Below are 25,796 nucleotides of genomic sequence, written 5' to 3'. Positions count from 1 at the left end.
AACACTGGAGTGGATTGCCATTTCCTTCTCCAATGCATGAAAGTGAAAAGTGAAAGTGAAGAGGCTCAGTTGTATCTGACTCTTAGCGACCCTATGGACTGCAGCCTACCAGGCTCCTCCATCCATAGGATTTTCCAGACAAGAATACTGGACTGGGGTGCCATTGCCTTCTCCCAAGTTTGTCAGAGGTATTTTTAAAAGTGATTTTATTTCCTATGCTTGACTTGATAGTCTTGTTCAGAGAGATGAGAAGTACATACATGGAAGGATCCGAGAAGTTCCAACCTAGTCAAACACTAGATGGTTTCCTCCCAGCCTGACTGCTCTGCTGCTGCTGCTGAGTCACTTCAGTCATGTCCGACTCTATGTGACCCTATGAACTGCAGCCCACCAGGCTCCTCTGTCCATGGGATTGTCTAGGCAAGGGTACTGGAGTGGGTTGCCATGCCCTCCTCCAGGGGATCTTCCCAACCGAGGGATCAAACCCAGGTCTCCTGCATTTCAGGCAGATTCTTTACCACTGAGCCAGCAGGGAAGCCCCCCTGACTGCTCTAGGAAGTCAGAAAGGGCCTAACTGGTTAAAGAATTGCAATTGGAAAAAATGTCAGGTCCCATTACAGTGAGAGGAGACTCAGAAAGCATTGCAGAATCTTAATTTTCTTCAAGGCTGGGGACAGAATTTAAGACAACCAGGCTGAAAATGAGAATCGGTGCGCAGTGTGTGGAGCAGAGTGGAGAGTGGTCTGATGTGCGTGATGGCGTGGGGAGCCATCATGGTCCTTACATTTGCATCAGTGGATTAGCCTTGATCTGTGAGGCGCCACATAAAGTGCAGAGAAGCAAGGAGGAAAAATTAAATGCTTTCAAGATGTTTGGTGACTGGCCATCTGGTTGGAGGTTTAGCTCCATTACTTACCAGCAATGTGACCTTAGACAAACAGCTTCACAACTCTGAAAACTCATTTCTCTTATCTGTAAAGTGGTATCACAAGTTCCTGCTCTTCTATCTCATGAAGATTTTTCAAAGATCTATCAAGAGAATGTCATTAATCCTTTGTTAAGAATCCGCCTGCCAAGCAGGAGATGTGGATTCAATCCCTGGGTCAGAAAGATCCCCTGGAGAAGGAAATGGCAACTCACTCTAGTATTCTTGCCTGAGAAATCCCATGCAGAGAGAAGCCTGGCAGGCTACACCCCATGGAGTCTCAAAGAGTCAAATACGACTTACGGACTAAACAACAACAAATTTGCAAAGCACACAAGCTGTTTAGTATCAGAGTAGCACTTTATAGATGCAAAGTACTGCCAGATTCATCTCCTTGTTTTTTGTCTTTGTATAAAACCAAGTAGATCTCATTATCCTAATTTCCAGATGAGAAAACTCAGGCCTCAAGTTATTGGCCATTGGAACACACAAGTCGTAACTGAAAGGTATTGTTATTATTATTCCTATATTTTTTAAAAGTCTAGAGTAAGCAAGATGCTGACATGTATCTCTGCATGGTATTTAAGACTTTTTACAGTGGAAAAGTGTAATAAGTCATAAAACACCCATATGAAAGTCCCATTTGTTTAAACTTCCTAATGTAGGAGCTGTAAGTGGCTATTAGCGAAAATGAATCCCAGGTTCTCATACTGAGATCTTCTCTACTTGAGATAATATTTTGGGTAGTTTCTATAGTGATAGAAAAGATAGAAGGAATAAATAAAAGAACTTCAAGGAATTCATAATAACTACAGCCTCTCACTTTTTTGTCTAAGGACAGACCAGAATTCTGCAACATGAGAAGTACAAATAAATGTAATGGAAATAGATTTGTTTTTAACAAATTAATTAGGGATTCCTGGTATGGAATGAAACTTTAGAATTTTTTAAAATTATACACAGTGGCATTTAATGATGACTATTCTAAGATAAATAGGACTCACAGTTTAAATAAACTAACATCACTCTCATTCCGTTCTCCAAAATTATATCCATGAATCTCTTTGGATCTTGCTAGGTATGCTGTGCTGCAGAGCTAGCATTCACTATTCTTTACAAAACTCAACCCCAACTGTCTGCATCATAACAATAGTTTCTTTTCCCCAAGTTATATATAAGATGAGAATAATGGGATCCTGATACAGGGAGATAATAGCTACTTGCTTGATCAAATCATCTTTTATTCTTATTTTTCTTCCACAGGGTATAATTGACCTCTCAAAAGTAAATTTACAAATATATATTTTATGTATATGAATATATTCATATGTACCAAAGAGCTTTCAGGAAGAAAATATTTCATATATTCCCAAGTATAAGCTTTAAAAGATAGGGCGTGTTAAATGTCTTCTACTAATTGATTCTTGGCTACTTTGCACCCTAAGACCTACATGAGCAAAATTGATGTAAATGTGACACCTGCCTGTGGATAATGGGGTCCCTGCCTGACTCATGGCACGGGATAATGGAGGAACCCTTGGTGACAGTCTTCCCAAACCCAACTTGGTGATTTCGCACTTCATAATGCGAGAATATTACTTTAAAATGCATTAAACTTCTAAAGATAGCAAATAGCCTTTTGGATAATGCATTTTAAATAGAGTCTGAATTCAGAATTCTTTAAAATGTTCATTTTTGTGGGACATCATAATAGCTTTTATAATGTATTGCACCCTGTTGGTATGTCCTACTCCATTTTTCCTGGGCTTTGCTTTCTTCAGAAGAAATCAGCACTGTCGTTGCAAGTCTGTATGTGTTGTTGTCTGAGGCTGGCCTCCATAATAGGCTTGTTTCTCATCCTTTTTCATTTTTAGAAGTCATCTCCCTGTCAGTGGAACTGATTGGGTATTGTTTAATAGGGAGAGGGCTTATAAATAGCTTTCCTGCCTAAAAATTGAACATAGAGATTTCAAATCAGCACCCTCCCCCATATACACGATAGCTATCTGTTTTGTAATCTTTTTTGTTAGAGAAGATGACAGTATATTCTGACATAAATCATTACTCATATTAATACAATACATATTTTAATCTCCATGGAAGCATTAAACTGCAGTACACTTGTGTCAAAGAACACTGACATCTAAAGGACAGATAATAAATATTTGAAGCTGAAAACAGTTCAAACTTTTCATTAAATATGTATTTAGTTCGAATGCATTAATATTCTGTAACCAATCTTAAAAGCTTAACTATGAATTATCTACAACGATCAAAGTTATTTTGGTAAAGTTGATCTCTCAGTTTCAAGTGCTAAATGGAATAAAATGAGCAAGAATTTAATGATTAATAAATTAAATAATCATCAATTTGAAGATTACTATCTACTGAGTAAATCTAGACTTCATCCCTTCATCAAGAGTTTTGTAGAATAGTACTCTACTTTTTTCCCCATTCATGTGTCAGCCAGCCAAATATAAAAGATGTCTGGTTAATAGTGTTATGGAAGTTTGAACTCTTCAAATTTGGTTCCTTTAATTTCTGACAATTTATGGCCCAAAATACTTTAAAATGAAGAACGAGACTATTTGGAAAGTTTCCCTGGTTGTTTCTAGGAGAAAGCTGTGCTTGTATAGTGATAACAGTGTAGGGGGTGAAATGAGAGAAGAAACATTACTGACAAATCGGGGACTTCCTCTTATTTACTTTTTCAATTATCCTTTCCTCTCCTCCATGAAAGTTCTGATTTTACTTTAGCTGAAAGACTGGCTAACAATGGGAAAGAAGAGTCTTCAAAAGCTCATTTTTCCGCTCTCCCTTAATATGTTTCAGTGGTGATTTATTAAAGATTAAATGGTGAGAAATTATAAATACTCCATTTCAATTCACAAGAATTAAACATAAGTGCTTTTAAACATTGTCTTTATCTTTCAAGCTATAATATAGTGGGAAGAATGATAAATAACGTGGGATAGAGAAGAACTGAGAATAAAGGGATATATGGAAGAAGAGCGGAATGCTCTGGCCTGACAAATGTGGGGGAAGGGGAAGGGTGTTTCAGGAGCAGGAACAGCATATACAAAGGCACAGAGGTATGAGAAGACTGGGATGATTTTAAAACCCGCAGGTAACGCAAGCTTGCCAAAAGTGGAGTTGCAGCTGTGAGGAAGACAGGAGGACGGGGGTGGCAGAAGCACCTTGATCAGATTTGAAGGGCTTTGTAAACTGCAGAAGAGTTCTGCATCCTGTGTCTCGTCAACAGTGGAGAGCCATTCACGACTTTGAGGAAGGGGGTGTCTTGAATTAATACTATTGCTGATCAAGTCTTGAGCACTTATTATTTTACTCGCAGTTATTCTCTATTCCACACCAGTTTTGCTTCCTCTCACTATAGTACAGCTTTAAAATAATTTTGCCTTTATGCTAAATGTACGTAAGCTATTGACAAATCCTAAGAGCAACTTGTGAGGTAGGTGTTATTATCTCTGTTTTTGTTAAGATAGTCAGTCATTAAGAGATTTGACCAAGACAGCTCAGCTCATAAGGGGCAGGACCAACATCAGCACCTGGCTCTCCCTGGCTCCAAACCCTGTGCTCTTTTCCAGTACACCACAATGCCACTTTGGCATTCCATAAATACTCACTGTGCCTTCTCTGTGCCAGCTACTGGGTGAGGGTACATCTTCTGGCCTCTTAGAGGTTCCATTTCCCTGTCTCTGGGTCAGCATACCCTTTGACAGGTGTGCTGCTCTTGAGCAGGGGGAGTCTGTCTGGGCTGGGGGTGGAGTGGAGCCCAGAGCTGAAACAAACTGTGTTCCCTGAATAGCTTGTTTTTAATACTACCAAGTAGTGATAAGTTCTAGCATGTTCTGGACCTAATTGATTAGTAAACCTTTGGGGACTAGAGCAACATTTTTACTCTCATGGGCCCTGGGAACTTTTGTCTTTGTGGTCCCTTTCCTCCATTAAAAGAATATATATACATATATACACACACATATGTATATAATTATATTTTACAACTGCATTGGAGTAAAAATGCATATAATCTGTATGTGTGTTAGTCGCTCAGTCATGTCCAACTCTTTGCAGCCCCATGGACTGTAGCCTAACAGGCTTCTCTGTCCACGGAATTCTTCAGGCAAGAATACTGGAGTGGGTACCCATTCCTTTCTCCAGGGGATGTTCCTGACCCGGGAATGGAACCTGGGTCTCCTGCATGCAGGCAGATTCTTTACCGTCTGAGTCACGAGGGAAGCATATAATCTAAGTGGAATTCATTACTAAGATGCTTATTTTTTCCTTCGGATTTTAAAAGGAATAAAAAATGTAGAATTTCTGCAGGTTCCTAACAGTAGGGTGGGACCTGGGTGCCATGGGTAAGTTGACCGTCCTGAAGACTGGAGTGTTAGCCACATCTCTACATGGTAATAGAATACAAAGTTAGTATCACCAAGTGTCCAAAGCTAGTGTCACCAAAGATAGAAGCTGGATCAGAGTAACTTCCATCCATGGGACCAGCTCCATAAGAGGCTCAGACAGGTGACAGCCACCTCCCAGCAGCTTGCCCAGTCAGGATTCATGGAAAGAACAATCTCCCGGAGTGTTTAAGGAAGAGGAGCCCAATGGACAAAGGCAGCTTGTTCTCTTAAAAGGAAAAAAAGTCTTACTTCATTGAATCATACTACACAGTGATTTGGGGGTTACTGCCCCTATGGGGTCACACAGAGTCAACACGACTGAAGTGACTTAGCAGCAGCAGCCAAATAGATACAGAAAGGGAACTCTGCTCAATGCTATGTGGCAGCCTGGATGAGGGGAAGTTTGAGAGAGAATGGATGCATGTATACGTATGGGTGAGTCCCTTCGCTGTTCACCTGAAATTATCACATCGTTAATCAGCTATACTCCAGTATAGAATAAAAAGTTAAAAGAAGAGCCTTCCATAAAAACAATCACTGAGAATATCATACTAACAAGGTTCAAAAAAAGTGAGCAAATTCCACTTTAGAAAAATTATTCACATGTACAACATCCCAAGTTCTGTGTTAGGCCTTTAGAAAAGTGAAAGTGTTAGTCGTGTCTGACTCTTTGCGACCCCATTGACTGCGGTGTGCCAGGCTCCTCATTCCATGAAGTTCTCCAGGCAAGAATAATGGAGTGGGTAACCATTCCTCTCTGCAGGGGATCTTCTCGACCCAGGGATCAAACCCTTGTCTCCTGTGTTACAGGCAGATTTCTTTTTTGGCTGAGCCACCATTGGCCCTTAAGATATGGTAGCAAATCCAGCAGACAGTGATGCTGCCCTCCCCTTGCCCCCAGGGCTTGCACTGTACCAGGAAAGTCAGACATCAATGAAATCACTACACAATTAAATCATAGTTTTGCTTTCATGAAAACTCAACCAAATTTGCATGCATGCTCAGTTGCTTTATTCGTGTCCGACTATTTGCGACCATATGGACTGTAGCCCACCAGGCTCCTCTGTCCATGGGATTCTCCAGGCAAGAATACTGGAGTGGGTTACCATGCCCTCCTCCAGGGGATCTTCCCAACCCAGGGATCGAACCCACGGCATCTCCTGTGTCTTCTGCACTGCAGGCAGATTCTTTACCACTGAGTCGTCTGGGAAGCCCTCAACCAAATTGAGCTTTTTACAAACATTTTCACCTCAGGATGAGAAGAAACTTTTGTAATCTGACTTTTAAAAGAAAAGCAATAACTTACAGTAAATAACTGTCTCTCTTGGTGCCATGGCAGTCATTTTCCATATCTCGTTTGTCATGTAATGAAATTGCTAAGAATGAAATACCTCAGCCTCCGAAAATGAGGCCAGGATGAGATTACAGGGAAGTCTGGGCAGAAAGAGGCAGGCAAAGAGCTGGAAATACTTTTAAATACTCTGCACTTCCAAAATGCTGTCCCTGAATTTGCAATCACTGATGAAATGCTAGATGTGCTACTTAGAAAACCTGAAAGCTACACACAAAAGGGAGAAAAATAATACTGAAAATTTGGAATACCAGAACTGGATGGGTAGTGTTGGGGCGGGTGTGGGGCTCGCTCTTAGATATCAAAATGATAGTCACTGTGAAAATACAAAACAGAAACAACAAGAAATGATAGTTATTATGAATCTGATGACCACGTGACATGAGGGCAAGAAAATATATGGAACCCCAGACAGACAGATGCAAACAGGATAGAGATAGGACTGACTCTTCTGAAACCAGCTGGAAAGGAAAATTTGAAAGACTTTACATGAAGGAAAGAAACCCAACCCCAACTTGCCCATAGGGAGCCAGCCACTGGGAGAGGTGGTCAGTTGGACAGAGAGTCCTGGTCTTTGAATCCTATTCACACTCTCCGGAGACCCAGAGCGCACTTCCAGCAGGTCACATGGTTGGAAAAGACTGCTGTGCTGAGCCCACTTTAATGTTGCTGAAGACTCCCGTTTGAGCATCTTCCTGCATTCGCAGTTCCAGAGAAAATGAAAAACTGCACTTTTGCTTCTGAGTGATGGGTTTTGAATGAGAAGTGAAGACTTGACATTGGGCAGGCGGGACCTCTGGGGATAAACTTTCATAGTCGCAGCTTCAAGTTATTTTGTGGCACAGAGTTGATGAAAAAGAGCTTTCCTTTGGCACTCCTACTGTTGGAGGTGGGAGAAAAGAATGCTAATTTCTTCAAACCCAGGTTCCTGCACCCAGGAAATAATGAGTGCTCTGAAAGAAAACACAGTCACATGATTTGCAACCAGAAAGTGGTAACATACAAGCAATGGCAACAGTAGTTATTCCAATCCTAGCCTCCCTTTCCAGTGCAAGGAATGGTAGACCTGGGACTTCCCTGATGGTCCCAGTGGTTAAAACTCCACACTGCCAATGCAGGGGGTGAGGGTTCGATCCCTGATCGGGCAACTAAGATCCCACATGCTACATGGCACAGCCAAAAAAAAAAAAAGAATAGTAGACTCAAAACAACCTATGTTCCTTGGATGGAAATCAAACCCTCATACTTGATGACCTTCACCATTCGTTTCATCGAAATGGCCCCATGTTAACTTGGGCTCTCGGAATTTATTCATGCCAGTAAATCAGCCTCTGAAGAGTGCCAGAGGGAGTGAGCTGGTAGGGCTGAGTGATGGGTTTGGAAGGTGGCTGCTGGCTGTCTGGCAGCCTCAGACCCAAGTGGCTGGCCATTGGGGAGAGATTCTGATTGTGACTGATACTGGGAGAGTGATTAAATCTGTTTGGAAAGTTAGCTAGAAGACAGAGAAATTGAAAAGGGAATGTAGCTAACTCCTTTAGGGCACTGACTTTTCCCCACAAGTGTTAACTCTTTGCTATCTTCAAATTCTGACTGGATTTTCATGTTTTCAGAGGTCTATACTGACTTAAGGGCTTCCCAGGTGGCGCTAGTGGTAAAGAATCTGACTGCCAATGCAAGAGACCTAAGAGATGTGGAGTTGATCCCTGGGTCGGGGAAATCCCCTGGAGAAGAGCATGGCAACCCACTCCAGTATTCTTGCCTGGAGAATCCCATAGACAGGGGAGCCTGGCAAGCTGTAGCCCATAGGGTCGCACAGAGTTGGACACGACTGAAAAGACAGCATGCACGCACACACACATACTAACTTGAACCTGGCAGAAGATGCCAGTTTAAGAATTACCAAAATGGGGACTTCCCTGGCAGTTGAATGGTTAGGACTCTCCGATTCCACTGCCGGGAAAATGGGTCCGATCCCTGGTTGGAGAGCTAAGATCCCACATGCTGCACAGCACCGGCAAAATAAATACATGAAAATAACATATGTTCACGTGTTCTTTAAAAAAAGAAAAGAATTACCAAAATGTTTGCAAAAGTGAAAGAATGGAAGTGAGGTCACAAGAGTTTTTTTAACACTGAATTTGCAGAGTTAAATTGTAACAACTCCCCTGTGAGTGCATTTGAACCATCACATTTAATGTGGGCCATTGAACAAAGACCCTGAGAGTAGAGAGTTGGGAAGAATGGGACTTACCCACACAGTCTCTGGGACTGTATCATTTTTCTCTACTTATTGTATGTCCAGAGCTCAAAGAAACATGTACAGGATGTTCTTAATGTTCAGACTGTGTTATGAAAGAAACTGGCTCTGTGTTTCCCCTAGGGAAAATGGATGTGCCATTTTAATTTGGCTAAATGTGATTTTAATGTTTCTGATTCTTTCCACCTGGGCATGGTTGAGATGGAGGAGGCCAAAACATCCACCTTCCCAACCTCCCTGGTCCTATAGAAAGTCTACTGGCCTCCGTCAGGACCTGATGTACTGGTTCCATTATTAATTGTCTAGATAAATAAGTAAGACTGGTTTTTCTCAGCACTCCAGCAGATTGACCCATATACACCCATTGAAGACACAGCCAAGATAGCATAGATTTCAGATCTACTTTTTATTTTATGCTTTTGTCATCTTTTCACCTTTGTTTTGTGAATATTCTCAAATGAAACAGGAGACTCTATGGGAATTAGGAAAGCTGTTACACTTTTACCATGAGAACACCCGGGCAGAGTAGGGTGCATGGGAGAAGCAGCTTATTAAGTGCTTCAGTACAAGTAAGAAAACTAATTTGTCACACTGCATGACATTCAAAAGAACACATGCTTCCTAGATTAAAATGCTAAGGAAGCTAACCCAGGGGAAAATGGAAAATTCCAAGGTATATTCATGGTAGGGGATGCCTGAGTTGAAAAAAGGGATTTTGCTAGGGGGTAAAACCAAGAGACTCTGTGCCTTTGAGTTGTTACCAGCCTGAATTCCTGGAAGCCCTAGTTTATCATTTCGAATTTCCTAACATTTTTCATAGCATGTAGCACAGAGCAGGTGCTCAGAACGTGTTTGCTGAGCTACAGATTAGCATGAAAATCACATCCACGTGCTTGGTGATCATCCATGTGCTTCTTGATCCTAAAATGACAGCGGTCTGGCGGGAAGAAACCCCTACATCAGCCCAAACAGCAAAAACCATGAGACTGCAAAGTCCTAAGGCAGAAACTCCATATGGAAAGGGTATTTGTCCACCACATGAGAGCAAAGTCCATAAGTGATTTTGTCAGTGGTAAAAATGTGACTTCAATGGACACTCTTGGTTTGTTTTGCAATCTAGGAGGCTGGGTCAATTAGGTAAATGGTTTGGAAAGACTGAGCCATTGCTTCTACACCCCCCAAACTGCACACACATGCTCATCTCAGCTGCAAGCTGCCCTAGAGCACAAAGGATAATGATAATAAAAATTTTTGTTAGAGTTGAGTTTTATGGGTTCTTTATAATCAAATTTATGTGATGAAGGTAGCCACCAGAAGACAAATGAAAGAAGTGAGCTGTTGCTGAAATCTTTTTCCCAAATAAAGATGGCTGTCTCAGGGAGTCCATTTGTTGCATAGAGAGATGAGTAGGGAGATTACCTCCATAGCACATATTAATTCATCTCACCAACGATCATATTCTCTGTTACCCAATTCCTTTATCTTTAAAATCTTTTTAAGAATATGCCATTTTCATGCAATGTTATCATCGCAAAATACTTCCAGATATTCAAAGGCACAGATCAGGAAATTGGCCCACATGCCAAATCCTGCCCACTGCTTGTTTTGCTAAATAAAGTTTTATTGAAACACAGCCATGCTTATTCATTTGCATGTTGTCTATGGCTGCCTTCACACTTCAACAGCAGAGTTGAGTCATTGCAGTAAAGACCATGTGGCCCACAAAACTGAGAAAAATTGCTCTCTGAATCTTTATAGTAAAAGTTCGGCAAGCCCAGCTCTAACTGAAAAGAGTCTCCAATTTAGGGACTGAACAAATGAGGTTATTTGTTCACTTTCTACATAAATGACCAAATTACATGCATTTCCAGGCCTCTTAACAGTGTAAAATAAATCCATGGATATGACTGTGTGTATATATATATATATATACACACACATAGATATATACATACACAGGTCTTAATTTAATGAGGGCACAACTCATGGCATATCCAAACAAAAAGGATTGGGTTGGATCAAGTTTGGATAGCCATCACCAATGACTTTTCCTTGGCAGGGATCTGATAGCAGCTGTCAGCTTGAATGTATCTATAAGGAGCACCCATGAGTGCTGAGCAGTCATTAGGAAGGAGCGTATACCATGATTAACCAACAATGAGACATGTTGACCAGAAAAACTAATTCTAGGATGTTATCAACTTTTGAAATAGCTGACCCAATTTTGGCTGGTTAATCCGCAGTTGGAAGGTCACTCTGGTGTACCCACATATTTAAAGGATGAGACTCAGGTGAAGCTCACGGAATACAGAGTGACCAAGTTTGAGTGGGGACCTGAAGCCATGTTATAAGAAGATAGCACAAAAAATTGACCCAGAAAAGAGAAGATTCAGGAGTGAACAAAAGCTGTGTTCAAGTGTCTAAGGAATTCTATGTTAAGTGCAGCTCTTCGGTACAATTCAGACCGAGGAGAAGAGTGTTTTTGGTTAGAGTGTGTAAGGATTGCGGTGGTGGTCTAAGCAGTACTTGAGGATGTGCAGGTGATTCAAGTACAATATCAGTGTAGTGGTTAGATTAATGACTTCAAAGGTTCCTTCAAACTCTAAAATGTTTCAGTTTATGACAAAGCTGATCCCAAGAGGGCTCTTCACAAGGGTGTTTTGAGCTGCTTCATCCCAAGCCCTTGTGATGTAAAGGAGAGGTAGTAATTCTCCAGTTTTAGAAATATCAATATTTGAGGTTTCAGTGAGTACCCAAGTTCACATGTGTTAGCCCCAACCATTTCAAGCTGGGGCTCTGAAAATATCATCAGATTTCATCTCTCCTACTCTATCTGAACTAAGATAAAACATCTCATTTGATCCTGATGATCAAATATCCTACTTCTAATATTCGCTGTCCTGATTCTTATATGCCAAGTTGTGGCAAGTAGAAGAAACCACAGTTAACTCATGTACACTGTGTTTTTCCATTCTTCTGTCTATAATAAACACTTAGTGATTTTTCATTTATTGTATCAATGTTAAGAAGATCGGTGGGAATATAATTGCAGAGTGCTCAGGAATGCTTTAAGGGGAAAAACCTTTATCTCTCATTATCCTGTTGATTATCAACTACTGCAGTGGTCTACTCAAATGATATCCTCTTACTGCTTTCCATTTATGGTAATAGAAGAGGTTACTAGTTTCACATGATTTTAGTTCTCTGGAAATAAATGACACAAAATGAATAAGTCATGCACTACTGTAGGTTTGCAGGCAGGGCGCAATATTCCTAAATTATGTGCTATGTAAAAGAGGAATGGAAAGAAATCAATCTCTAACTAAGCTTGAGTGATCCATATGATATGATTCTAATGTATAGTTTGGGGGGTTGGGGGGGGAAACCTCTGTGCAAGAGTTCTAATAACCTAGTTAGATTGGTAATTAGGACACAGGGACAACCAAAAGGGGAAAAAATAAGAGTGTTGAACAGCAGCCAAGTGAATTTTAGAATAATGAAGAAATATCAAATAGGGTAAATCAATGGAGTTAAAGGACACAAAGGGGAAATGAAAAACATTCAAAAATAAATTAATGTAGACCCAAGGGTTGTGCAAGCAATTTACTATAAATATACTAGGGAAAAAAAAGAGATAGATGTAGGTGAACAAGGAAGTACAAAATTGGTAAAACCTTGTTAGAACTAGAAATGGCATAGAACACATAGTGTGGCAAAGCAGAAGCTTGGTGAAGAAGAAAGAAAAGCCTTTAAGAAAAAATAAAGACATTCTTTTGCAGATGACATGCTGTTGAGCAAAAGCTCTTGCTCTCAAATCATGTATCATAATATCTTTATAAATTGGATGTGAAGTAAATTTGGCCAGCCTCATTTTTAGTTAATAAAGACGAAGTTTCATGTGCAGCACAGTGACGATAGTTATTAATGCTTTATTGCATATTTGAAAGTTGCTAAGAAGTAAATCTTAAAAGTTTTCATCATAAGAAAAAGAAATGTATAACTGTATGTGATGATGGATGTTAACTAGACTCACAGCAATCATTTTGTAATATATACAAATATAAAGTCATTGTTAACCACCTGAAACTAATATCATATTTTATGTCAATTACACCTCAATTAAAACAAAATCCCAAGGTTTCAATTTCTCTTGTAGTCACAGAAAAAGACAGATTTCTTCCTTTCAACTGCATATGGAGAGTTTTAGCCAATCTACCCCTTTAAGAGAAAGCAAATTCATGATTCCATTCTTTATTTGTAATAGATCGATTAGCTTTTATGCATGAAAAAAAAACCTTCCTGTTTGTATAGCTACCTCTGAGAGCAAGATACAGAACATTTTCAGGGCTCCTGAAAGCTCCCTGTAGCTTCCCTCTGTGTGTATTCCCCAAATATTACTATTAGTTGAACTTCTAAAACCATCAGTTAGTCTTGCTTATTCTGGAACTTTACATAAATGCAATTCTATAGCAATGTGTTTAGCTTCTTCCATTCAACATAGTACCTGTAAGAGTCATCCCATGTTCTTGTCTGTACCTGTGGTCTATTTCTAGTTATTGTTGATAGCGAGGTTGGCAAGCTTTTTCTACAGGGGGCTGCTGCTGCTGCTAAGTCACTTCAGTCGTGCCCGACTCTGTGCAACCCCATAGACGGCAGTCCACCAGGCTCCCCCGTCCCTGGGATTCTCCAGGCAAGAACACTGGAGTGGGCTGCCATTCCCTTCTCCAATGCGTGAAAGTGAAAGTGAAGTCGCTCAGTCATGTCCCACTCTTAGCAACCCCATGGACTGCGGCCTACCAGGCTTCTCCATCCGTGGGATTTTCCAGGCAAGAGTCCTGGAGTGGGGTGCCATCACCTTCTCCGCTACAGGGGGCAGGTAGTTTTAAAAAAATGTTCTGTGGGCAATGTGGTCTCTGTCATAGATACTCAACTCTACCTTTTAGCACAAAAGCAGCCACAGACTATATGTAAATGAGTGTAACTGGGTTCCAACAAAGGTTGTTTACGAGGATTTGGTCCATGGGCCATATTTGCTGATTCCTGCTCTGTGATGCTCTGTTTTATAAATATCCCACTATTTCTGTATCCTTTTTCTTAATAAACATTTGGATTGCTTCCTGTCTTTTGGTAAAATATGTACTCATTTCTCTTGGATATCTCAGAGTGGAATCACTGGATCATACAGTTCATGTGATGATTAGCTTTAAAAAAAAAAATACTGCCCAACAGTTCCCCAAAGAGATGTAACAATTTCCACTCTTTCCTGTGATATATGAGAATTCTAGGTGATCCACTTCCTTCCCAGTGCTTGGTACTGTCAGTCTTCATTTTCATCACCCTGTTAATTGTCTGGTGAACTCTCTTTCTGGTTTCAATGTGCATTTGTTTGATGAGCTATGCTACTGACCACCTTCTTTTATGTTTGTCACCCATTTGGATACTCCCTTTTTTGACTTGCTTGCTTAGTTCTCATGCCTATTTTTTTAATTGTTGGTTTGGAGGAGTTCTTTATATATCCTGAATATAAGTCCTTTACATGTATCGTAAATATCTTGTTCCAATCAAGGTTGCATTCTTAAAGCAGTTTTAAGCAATTGCTCTCATGATTGATTTTTTTTTTTCTCAATAAGACCCTTTCAGTTTATCAGCTGAATCAGCCCTGACTGGTTGTTGAATCAATTCGGATATGTGAGCAGCATCTTGGGGGTTCAGGAGCCTGTGGAAGAGAAAGGTCAATTCTGTCTTAAGGACGTGAAATTAGAACCTCTTGCCTCATTTCCTCTCCTGATGTTGTGGTGGTCTTCTGTGCCCCTGGAAGGGAGACAGGGCACAGACTCCAGAAATATAACTTTCAAAGAGGGAAGTAAAAGGGACTCAGAGGTGTAGCAGGACCAATGTTAGGGACTATACCCATAGAGCAGAACCCCTCCTAACTCATCCACCATTCCTGTTCCCCTGCATGGAACATTATGGAAACTAATGACCAGGATATTGTAATGTACAACCTTCCTTTAAAGAAGAAGGGCTTTCCTAATGACTCAGATGGTAAAGAATCTGCCTGCAATGTGGGAGACCCGGGTTTGATCCCTGGGTCAAGAAGACCCATTCTTCTTGGGTCCTGGCAACCCACTCCAGTATTCTTGCCTGGAGAATCCCATGGACAGAGGAGCCTGGCGGGCTACAGTCCAGGGGGTCACAAAGAGTCAGACACGGTTGAGTAACTCACACACTTTAAAAAACGAGCACACCTTGAAGCTAGTTCTGCTCTGCCTGGAAGATACCATGCAGCAAGCCAAGAATCTTGTCCAGAATTCAGTATTCTGTGCTACACGTTCCCTCTTTAGCTATGCATTCTCCCTCTATTAAGTTATTGCCAAGCAAAGGTGATTTATTAAGATGAGAAGCAGACATTGCTAAAACAGGAAGAAAAGCAAAAAAAAAGAAATAAATGTTTCCTCAGAACCCACAAAGGAGAACAGATGTCAGCAGAAGCAGATGTATGCTTCTCCGGGGTGAAAGAAAGAATACTTAATGTAATCAGAATCCCGGTAACATAAGTAACCAAGAAAGTGGAATATCTACAACTCTGCAGAACTCCTTCATATGATGCTGTGCATCCATAAAAGTGCTACCCAAAGCACTGCAAACTACCAATGACAGATGTTTCCAAACTGGTTTTTAAAAGGGAAATATAAGAATGGACCAGGTTATTTTCTTTCTTTTTTTTTTTTTTTACAAAGTTGAATTTCCTTTTATTTGTCCTAAAATGCTTACTTTCAAACTTGAAGGGACTTCAAATATTCCATGTAGTTTCCATAACATTCTTTTATCTTTTCAGACCAGAGTCAAAATATTCATACAGTATTCATACTGCAGCACCTTCCACCCACCCTTTGGTCGCTTGAACTGCCCTTCTTTGGTTCTTTTTCCGCTTTCTCAGATCTTTCTTGAAGTGTAGTAAGCAGAACTGTACTGGGTATTCCAGCTGCAGTTTGGTCTATCATTGTCGGAATGGCTTCTGCTACGCCGTGGTCTTCCAGTCGGTCTACTGTTTCTAGGACTATAAGATCTTCTATAGTTGTAATCGAAGGACCGACTTCTTGATCTTCTTCTGTCATAACTTCGGCTTCTAGAACGTCTATATCTGTCATAATCATCATAGCGTGAAGAACTGTACACATTCCTCCCCTCCTTGGCTTTCATCTGATTTGGAGTCTTTCGATCCCCCTGTGCAAACTGTATTTCAATTTGGCGTCCACAAATCCACTTTCTGTCCAAATTATGTAAAGCATCTTCAGCATCACGAACATCCTCAAATGTGATCAGGTATGACTCCTTTAATCTTGGCCATCATTCAACTTCATCTTGACCTTTAACTCTTTAAGTGCTTGTCAGAAGGACTTGTCATGAGATGCTTGGCCAAATATGACAGAAGGCTTTATCTTTAACTTTGAAAAACAACCTTTTCCCCCTTTTGTAGATAAAGCGAGGCTTTGTCTCCCATTAGGCTTGTCCTTCTTCCAGCTTTTCTTTATATTTTCTTTTCCCAAACTCTCCCTTCTCTTCAAGCCTGATCCTTAAGAGGTCTTTGGCTTGTCTACTTGCCTTAAGTGTTGAACTCTACTCTAAAGGTTCTTTCATGCTTTCTCTTTGGGGTCGCCATTAACTGTACAGCTTTACATTCTCTCTTACAAAAACTTGAATTTCAAACTTCAACACCCCTCACTAATCAGCCATCTGAAGAAAGGATATTGAACATATGCAAATCCTCTTGGACGGCGAGTATAGAAATCAAGTGGAACATACACATCAACTATAGGACCATAACGACCAAATTCCCGACGTAAATCTTCAGACCTGGTGTCGTCGGCCACGTTCCTCACGAAGAGAGACGTGTTGGGGGGGCGCAGGTACCGGGACATGACGCCGGCGTTAAGTCTCCGCAGGAACACTAACGGGCTCAGCGAACCGTCCGCAGCTTCGGCGCCGGATCCTCCTCAGACGCACACACACAGCATGCAAGGTTAGAGTTGTCCTATTTTTAGAATTAGAAACCCATACAGATTTGCCTTTAGGAAGAAGTTATCAATTCAGTATCCTATTCAGCTTGATCAGCTAAATGGCTAAGGTCTGATCATGACCCTCGTGTGACATGATGAATGATTCATTCCTTCCCAAATTGCAATATGTGAGGAAACACAGTATAAGTTGTTTAGGTAAACATCTTCAGAAAAGTGACCGAGTGAAATGACCCAAATTGTTTCTTTCTAAACTGTAAAGTAGGGTTGACAAAAGAAAAAGGTAAAACTTCTATGTATCAGGGGCTTCCCTGATAGCTCCTGTTGGTAAAGAATCCGCCTGCAATGCAGGAGACCCTGGCTTGACTCCTCGGTTGGGAAGATCTGCTAGAGAAGGGATAGACTACCCACTCCAGTATTCTTGGGCTTCCCTGGTGGCTCAGCTGGTAAAGAATCTGCCTGCAATGCTGGAGACCTGGATTCAATTCCTGGATTGGGAAGATCCCCTGGCGAAGGGGACGGCTACCCACTCCAGTATTCTGGCCTGTATCGTCCCTGGGGTTACAAAGAGTGGAACAGGACTGAGCCACTTTCCCTTTAACTTTCTGTGTATCAACTACCAAGATAAAGATACTGGGGAGAATATTTGCAGCAAATATGACTTTGAAAAGCAGGATGCATCAGTTATAGAAAGAGCTCCTCTATATTGATTTTCAAAAAATGAACACTTTAACGCCAGGTTTTTTTTTAGTGGATTTAAACCAATAATTGTCAAAGAAAGAATGAAAGTTAATTAGCGAACATTAAAAATGTTAAACCTACTCAGTGTGGGAAGAAAAGAAAGCTGAAGGGATCAACTGTTACCATTTCAATTAGCAAAAAGTCTTTAAATAAGTAATAGGCTTGGTGGCCTGCTGCTGCTGCTGCTGCTGCTAAGTCGCTTCAATCGTGGCCGACTCTGTGCGACCCCATAGACGGCAGCCGACCAGGCTCCACCGTCCCTGGGATTCTCCAGGCAAGAACACTGATGACAAAATGATAATAAAATAGGCACAACTGCGCTTACTGTTTGGACCACACATGAGTATGAGGCTTTTGCAAAGCAATAAAAAATATTGATACTATGTCCATGTTTTAACACATAATTTCAACTCTTTCAATCTACTCTATAAAATAACCATAAATTCACAAGAATTTTAAATAAGATATAATTTTTGATGGCAACAATAACAATAATAAAATAAATCACATAACCAACTAGAAGGACACCTTAATTATTATCCTCTTCCTCTGAAGAAATATTTCTTCTTAACTTTAAATGTACTCTTATTTTCTACCTGTCCAGAATTCCATATGCTTCTTTTTAAGTTCACATCTCCAGGTCTCCTTAATTAGTTTAAAATTCTTTCAAAGGCATGTACCATCCTCTTTCCAAGTTTCTAGGTATTTTACCTTTTCTTCGTATCTCGCATTATCATTGAACAATATGAGACAGACATGATGATAAATTCATTCAATGAAAAGTGATGTAATTTTATAAATTGTGTGCATATCATGAGAAATGAGTATGTATAATGTTAAACAATGATTTCAACAAGAGTTTTCAATGTCTATGTGTACCAAAAAAGACTAAAAGGGAATACCCTAAAATATACTCGATTAATATTTGACACACGGGACAGTGGGCTTTGTTTTTCTTTCTTCCTCTGGATGTTGAAATCTGTCCACATTTCCTTTAATAGGATGCACTTTTTCCACAATGAAAATTCAGATCGTTAAAGTAACTGCTCTTTTCTTCAAAAACCCACTACACCCACAATCCTCTTTTAATATAAAAGTGGGGTTTGGTTTCCTCCCCAGCATCTCTGAGCAGCAGTTCTCAGAGTCCCACTATTTAAATTCACTCTCTTGTTCCAGTGCAGCCAGGCTTGGCATTTGGCGTGTGCAGCCAGGAGAGGTGGGCGCAGATGGGATGATGGATCTAGATGGTTGGACGGAATGAGTTCCCCTGCCTTGCTGAAGGTACCCACACGCAGGGCGTCAGCTGGATTTCAGCTAAGCAGTATTCATTCTGCAAAAAATTTGGCTGAACTCAATCCCACTTCTAGTTGCTGCTCACTTTCCCCTTTCTTCTTCTTGAAGCCGATTGCAGCAAAATGCTTCCTTGATCTATCCAATACTTGCCTGTTTTTTTTTTTATTTTTGTTGGAGTATAGTGGCTTTACGGTGCTGTGTTAGCTTCTATCATATAGCAAAGTGAAATCAGCTATGCTGCTGCTGCTGCTACGTCGCTTCAGTCGTGTCCGACTCTGTGCGACCCCATAGACGGATACGTATACATATATCCCCTCTTGCTTGGATTTCCTTCCCTTTTAGGTCACCACAGAGTGCTGAGCAGAGTTCTACATGGTAGGTTCTCATCAGTTATCTTTATACATAGTTATTTTATCCACAGTATCAATAGTGTGTATGTATCAGTCCCAACCTCCCAATTCATCCCACCAACCCCTCCATTTCCCAGACTCTAGCTCTGACCGCCTTGTTCTGATGGGAGCTTTTCCTCGGCAGTGACTCCGGCTCGCCACTGCCCTGCCTGGCTTTGTTCTTCAGCTCAGAGAAGTTGGTTCTAAAGCCAGCCTGGCTTGTATCATTTACATCTTCCAAACCATCTCCCACGCACTGGAAAGGTTCCTCAAAACTCTCCTCCCTTTTCCCACCATCATGGTCTTCTTGGGTATTCTACTGGCATTTATTTTGAGAGAGTGAAGCTGGATGGGAAAGCAGAAATCCAAAGGACACCAGGCTGAGTCATGGTCACACATGTCCTGAGTAGGAGGAGTGATAACTCCCTCACTTTCCTGACTCACGGGGCTTCCTGACCACCTGCTCCATGCTCCTACAGAGATTCTCCAGCACTGTTTGTATATGTGGAGGGTTTTTTTTCCCCCCCTCAGTTCATGTTTTTCCCTGGAAGGTGCTGATCTCTGATAGACTTCCAAAAGGTTTTAAAAAAAAAAAAAAGAAGTGATATAAACTCTAATTACAACCCATTTGTCAAAACGAAAAAGAAAACTAATTTAACTTCTGTCCCCAAGCTTTCTGACAGGCTTCCTCCAAAAATTACTAGTTCTGTAGAAAGCTGAGAAAGCACAACAGGAGAAAAATTTTGCTTTTGCCTACAATTTTTTTCTTGGAGAATAATAGCACTAGGAAATTCTCTATTTTCTCTATCTTTTTTGAAAACCTCCTAACAAGGCCATTATCTGGGGGGGTAAAATATCTGTCCCCCCAGAAGGTACAAGGAGCTTTAATCAATACCTTGTAATAACCTCTAGTGGAAAAGGATCAGAAAAAGAATGCGTGTTTGTGTGTGTGTATATCTGAGAAAGTGAAAAAGTTAGTTGCGTCCGACTCTTTGTGGCCCCATAGACTGTAGCCCACCAAGCTCCTTTGTCCATGGAATTCTCCAGGCAAGAATACTGGAGTGGGTTGCCATTCCCTTCTCCAGGGGACCTTCCTGACACAGGGCTCAAACCTGGGTCTCCTGCATTGCAGGCAGATTCTTTCCTGTCTGAACCACCAGGGATATCTGAATCACTTTGCTGTATATCTGAAACATCATAAATCAACTCTACTTCAATTTTTGAAGAAAACACTTAAAACGGAAGACATGGCCAGAAAATACAATCATTTCACTCAATAGACACAAGAACCTATCATGCTGCTATTGGAATTTCCACCCACCTCCAATCTCCCACCTCCCCACCCCCACCAAAAAAAAAAAAATACTGCCTGATCCCAAGGTGCTCAACATCCCAACAGGGAAGGCTGGGAGGTAAACCAAGCGCCATGATTAGGTGTCACAAGAACCACTGTTGTGCAGTATTTAGTAAGGCCACATGGGAAGAAGGAGGCTGTAGGCTGGAGGACACTGTAGGCTGATCAGAGGGTGCGACTCTGACAGGAGGCAGGTAAGGGAGCCGGGATGGTGTGAGGTGGGTGATCAAGCTCAGAGGTATTGTTGGGAGATTTGGGAGGATGGGGTTTTACCCAGACCAATCCCATAACTGGCATTGTAAATAGTTGTTGGTTCCTCGGTCCCTCTGGTGCTAATTATGTATGAGCACTAACTCCCTAAGACCTATGTTCTTTGGCTTGAGGCACCACCTGTTGGGAGCCTGCTCTTCTGCAGTGATAAAGAGGCTGTTCAATGGTGTCCATTTGCATTATATTTGATATCCTCCTTCACATAACGGCAATGCGATCCACCAAGCGCAGTCTTTGAAGCCACAATAAATGTAGTGTGTCCTTAAGTAGATAATGAAAATAGCAAGAAAAATCAATGAATTCAACCACTGTTTGGAGGCATCCTCACCGTATTAAAATGTTAGATGTTTGGAGTGAGCTGAGAGCAGAGGGAGTGACTTCACAAAAGAGATAATATGATAAGTGGCCTCCTTCTCCCTTAGCAATCAATGTTTACTTGTCCTTCGCAATTTGCTTAATTTTCTAGTGGGCATACATTTCTTTCAAAATGGAATAATCTATTGGAAGTGAAGTTGGTCAATAGGCAGTTCTGATTTCTTTTTAAAAACATCTAGAAATTAGTAGGGACAAGTCAGTAAGGTAGGACAAATGTCCTTACTCTACTATATCTATCTTCTTAATTCAGAGTGAAGGTTTTCCCTGTGTGTGTGTGAGAGAGAGAGTCAGTGCTTTCATAGATTAGCACCGTGGTTTTCACCTCTGGAACATCAGAATCACCAGAAAGCTTGTGGAAACACTGATGACCAAGCCTACCCTCAGAACTTCTACTTCAGTAGGTCTGAGACAGGACCTGAGTTCATAGTAAGTTCCCAGATGATGTATCGGATTGGCCAGAAGTTCATTCCGATTTTCCAGTAAGATGTTATGGAAAAAAACTGAACGAACTTTTAACCAACCCAACAGATGTGGCTGATCTAGAAACCACACTTCAAGATCCACTGTATTAGAGATCCCTTGGACTCATCTGTCAAATATCCTCTTACACCAGGGACCCACAACGCTCTTCCCAACATGCAGGAGAGGAGCCCTAAAACCCTGATTATTATGTTCATCATTGGAGTGGGGGGCTTATTGAAGGTAATATTTGCTACTATATGAAGAATTTATTTTTCATAAAGAATCAAAAATTTAGAGCTAAAGGACTTGAGGCATTATGTAACTTAACCTCTTGTCCAAAGATGAAGACAGTGAGGCCCCAAGAGATTAAGTGATGTTGTTAAGGTCACAGTGATGCTTATTGGTGACTCCAGGATCAAAATAGATCTGCCTTTGAACTTCCAGGCTTTGCACTGTGCCACCTGGCTTTTGTAACTTTAATTCAGTTACAATTTAGGAGACCTCATAAAAGTGACATGACTGTTGGAGTGCATCTGCTCTTTTTTTGACGTGGTTGGGTAGGTAAACTAGCTACCACTACTTACAGAACACCTGTTAATTTTCTGGCACCAGATTTTGTGTGCATTGTTCCATTGACTATATACAGCAGCTCTGAGGAATAAGTAAGATTATCCTTGCTTTCCTGGTGTGGAAACTGAGGCTCAGAGAGGTTGCATGGCTTACTCCCCCCACCTCTGCCCCATCATGCTCTGTAAAAGTGACCTTAGGACAAACGCAAGCTGCAAGATCACCAATCCAGGCGGCGGAGACCCCATAGTTAGCGCCACCGCCCCCAAAGGGAACTGGCAAGGTTTGTGCTTGGGTGGTGTTCAGTTCAGTTCAGTTCAGTTCAGTCGCTCAGCCGTGTCCGACTCTCCACGACCCCATGAATCACAGCACGCCAGGCCTCCCTGTCCATCACCAACTCCCGGAGTTCACTCAAACTCATGTCCACAGAGTCGGTGATGCCATCTAGCCATCTCGTAGGGACAAGGAAATCTGACCGGCTCCCCTCACGGAAATGGATACGGCAGGCGGACGTGATGTCCGTAAATAGGCAAAGGGTCATGAGACTGGAATTGGATTACAAAGGCACAGGCTGATTTGCAGAAAGGCTTGGTAAGCTGAGTTTGGTCCAAGAGCTGGCCTGTTGTCCTCGGGAGGGTCAAGGCCCGGCGGCTGAAGATGCAGGGCTTTTGCTGGGGCTGCAGACACGTGCACTTGGTTCTGTGCTCTTGTGCCAGGTGTGCAGGTGACCAGCTTTGCCTCTGTAAACGGAAAGCCTTATGTCTCTGCTTTTTTCCTTAATATATATATTTTGCTGAAGTATAGTTGACTTACAATGCTTCAGATGCACAGCAAGGGGATTCAGTTGTACATATGCACATATTTATGTTTCTGTTTTAAAACGGGAGTGAACTCTACCACCACGTGTTTTCTGAGAGGGGAAGATGGGTGGAAAATGTGCTGGGTTTATTGGTTTTCCCAAGACCCTTAGACAGGAGCTAGACTTTGCTTACATGCCTTCTTCTTTCACCCATTATAATGTTTGAATCAATTATTGCCACAATTTTCTTAAGTAAAAATCATAAATGGAAAACATAAGATCTGCTTTTCACCTTTGTTGTCTTGCTTTAATCTAGATTTTTACTTTGCCAATTCTCGTTGGTCATTTTTAAATGTGCTTATTAAACATAATTTAGAACAATAGTCTTGGAAGATTCAGGAGTTCATCTCCTTCTTCTTCATAAGAACTCCATAGAAGAGAGAGTGATATACAGGAGGCAGGTTTCTAGTCTGTCTGCTTCAGGCAATGTATGTACCTTCCCTGAAAGAGAGGCTTGGGGCAGAATGAACACACTAGAAACTCAGACAGGCATGACTCGCGCAGTGAATTATCTGCATAATTGGAATTTTAACTTAGCATTTCTGTTTCCAAACTTGATGGGCCCCCTTCCTTACACATCAAATTGATCAAGGGAGGAATTACCGATTCAAATTTATGGTAGGGCTAAGAAACAGAAAACGGAACGATGAGTCAGAAGGTAGAAGGCCACATAACTCAAATTATTTTCAGCATGGATTAAGCATTTATGAACCTCACCAGCACCTCCGCCAGAAAGGTACTCCTTTTAAAGTAATGTTAATTATTTACACAAATCTTGCTTTTAAACTAGAGCACCTTAGTATCATCCTTACATTTTTTAGATTGATTCAAATCTAAGAAGTGATTTTAATGTGAACTTATATATGCAACAAATATTTATTGGCAGTCCACTGTGAGATCTGACACACCCATTATTCAAGGTGCTGGGGTTACAACAGTGAACAAAATAGGCCAGATGAAGCTATAGTCCAGCAAGGATAGAAAGACCAAAAATAAGATAAGAAAACTTTATAGAAAAATATAGATATATATATGTGTGTGTGTGTGTGTATGCATATGTATGTATATATAATATGCTATAATACACATAATAAATTGCATATATATATATATATATAATCTTTTGGAGAAAAAATATGGTTAATTTATTTGTGCCTTACCTTGTAATACAGAATATAAAAGCTATCCGTGAGTTCCCAGGCCCAATCTTGCCCAGTGTCTCTGCAATTTTATGGGGCACACTACCTTTGATGAGCTAAATAACTGTTAGACTCACACTGAGCCCCCAGACTGTGTGAGTAGTGAAATGATAGGCCAGTTAAAGGGTGAGAAATAAATGCAGATTATTTCTCCACTTACCCAGCCACCACTGCTCCCACTTTCCTGCCCTGCTCCATCCCCCTGCCAAGGTCTCAGAGGAAAGGATGACTATCCCAAGTGACTCCATGACTCAGTGACCTAGAAAGGGGAATGTGCAGTAGGCATGGCCGAGCACTGAGGATGCTGGGGAGGGAAGCAGGGCAGTGATGTCATTGACAGGCGACTTTGAATGCCCCAGCCCTTGCCGGTTCTGCACCTCTTCCTGGAGACTGGCGTGAATCAGAGCAGTCCAGGGTCACTGGAATCATCTGAAGCTTGACCGCAGGCATGGGCCCCTCTCCTCCTGGCTGGTATTATCTGTTCTGGGCACCAGAGGAGTTTTAATATAATAAAAGACTGTCTCCGTGGAATCAATTAGCCCAGCATGCATCAGAGAGTTCTGTGATGTGAGTGGCCGCTTCTTTCAACCAAAGTTTAAAAATGATAACGATGGAGCCATTTCAGCTACAGAGAATCGACGATTGTGTTCTAAAGTTTCCCTTGTTCAGATGAGAAGGGATAAGGGAACGCTGGTGGGTGCTGTGGGGTCTCACCCAGACCCCTTCAGTGGCCAGTGCACCCTCCCCCATCCTCCTGCTCTCTGAGAAAGCCCTGCTCACAAATGCCCCTTCTTCAGAGAAACCCTGTGGCAGCCATTCTGTCTGGGAAAGGTAGTTACCCTTGTCCCACGGCCAGGGGCTAAGACAGGATCAAGCGTCTGACCCACTTTCTCATCTCGTTGTTCAGTCACTAAGCCCTGTCCAACTCTTCGAAACTCCATGGACTGCAGCATGCAAGGTTTCCCTGCCCTTTACCATCTCCCAGAGTTTGCTCAGACTCATGTCCATTGAATTGGTGATGCCATCCAACCATCTCATCCTCTATCATCCCCTTCTCTTCCTGCCCTCAATCTTTCCCAGCATCAGGGTCTTTTCCAAGGAGTCTGCTCTTTGCATCAGGTGGCCAAAGTATTGGGGCTTCAGCTTCAGCATCTCTCATCTTCACTTGGACCAAAACTGAGCTCCAGAGCTCCCCCGCAAATGAAGCTCAAACTAGTCTTCAGCTGAGGCTAAAACCACTGAAATGTGTCTGGAGGGGGCGGGGGGGTGGGGCAGGGGGCTCCAAGGATCTCCCATTCTTTATGCCTCAGCACAA

The 25,796-nt window shown here is 41.6% G+C and overlaps 2 protein-coding genes across 2 annotated transcripts in view; one reads left to right on the top strand and one right to left on the bottom strand.

The window, feature by feature from the left end:
- GPC6 (glypican 6) overlaps positions 1 to 25,796 on the top strand; it is a 1,277,347-nt gene that overhangs the window by 1,023,447 nt on the left and 228,104 nt on the right. The window lies entirely within an intron of this gene.
- LOC129556450 (serine/arginine-rich splicing factor 10-like) lies at positions 15,692 to 16,964 on the bottom strand. Its single transcript, XM_055426554.2, has 2 exons — positions 16,707 to 16,964; positions 15,692 to 16,272 (listed from the first exon to the last, which is right to left on the bottom strand). Exons 1-2 carry the CDS (start codon positions 16,874 to 16,876, stop codon positions 15,891 to 15,893), a joined length of 552 nt encoding a protein of 183 aa, XP_055282529.1. The 5' UTR covers positions 16,877 to 16,964; the 3' UTR covers positions 15,692 to 15,890.

Source organism: Moschus berezovskii, chromosome 13, assembly GCF_049115385.1.
Source record: "Moschus berezovskii isolate FMDL1 chromosome 13, NW_MosBer_1.0, whole genome shotgun sequence".
NCBI classification, from domain to species: domain Eukaryota; kingdom Metazoa; phylum Chordata; class Mammalia; order Artiodactyla; family Moschidae; genus Moschus; species Moschus berezovskii.
Note: the sequence above shows the minus strand (reverse complement) of the source record. Positions and strands in the feature narration are given on the sequence as shown.

Coding starts and splice junctions, on each gene's coding strand:
- LOC129556450 (XM_055426554.2), bottom strand. CDS start 16,876: ATGTCCCGGTACCTGCGCCCCCCCAACACGTCTCTCTTCGTGAGGAAC. Junction 16,273..16,706: donor AGAGGATTTGCATATGTTCA/ATATCCTTTCTT, acceptor ATACCTGATCAC/ATTTGAGGATGTTCGTGATG.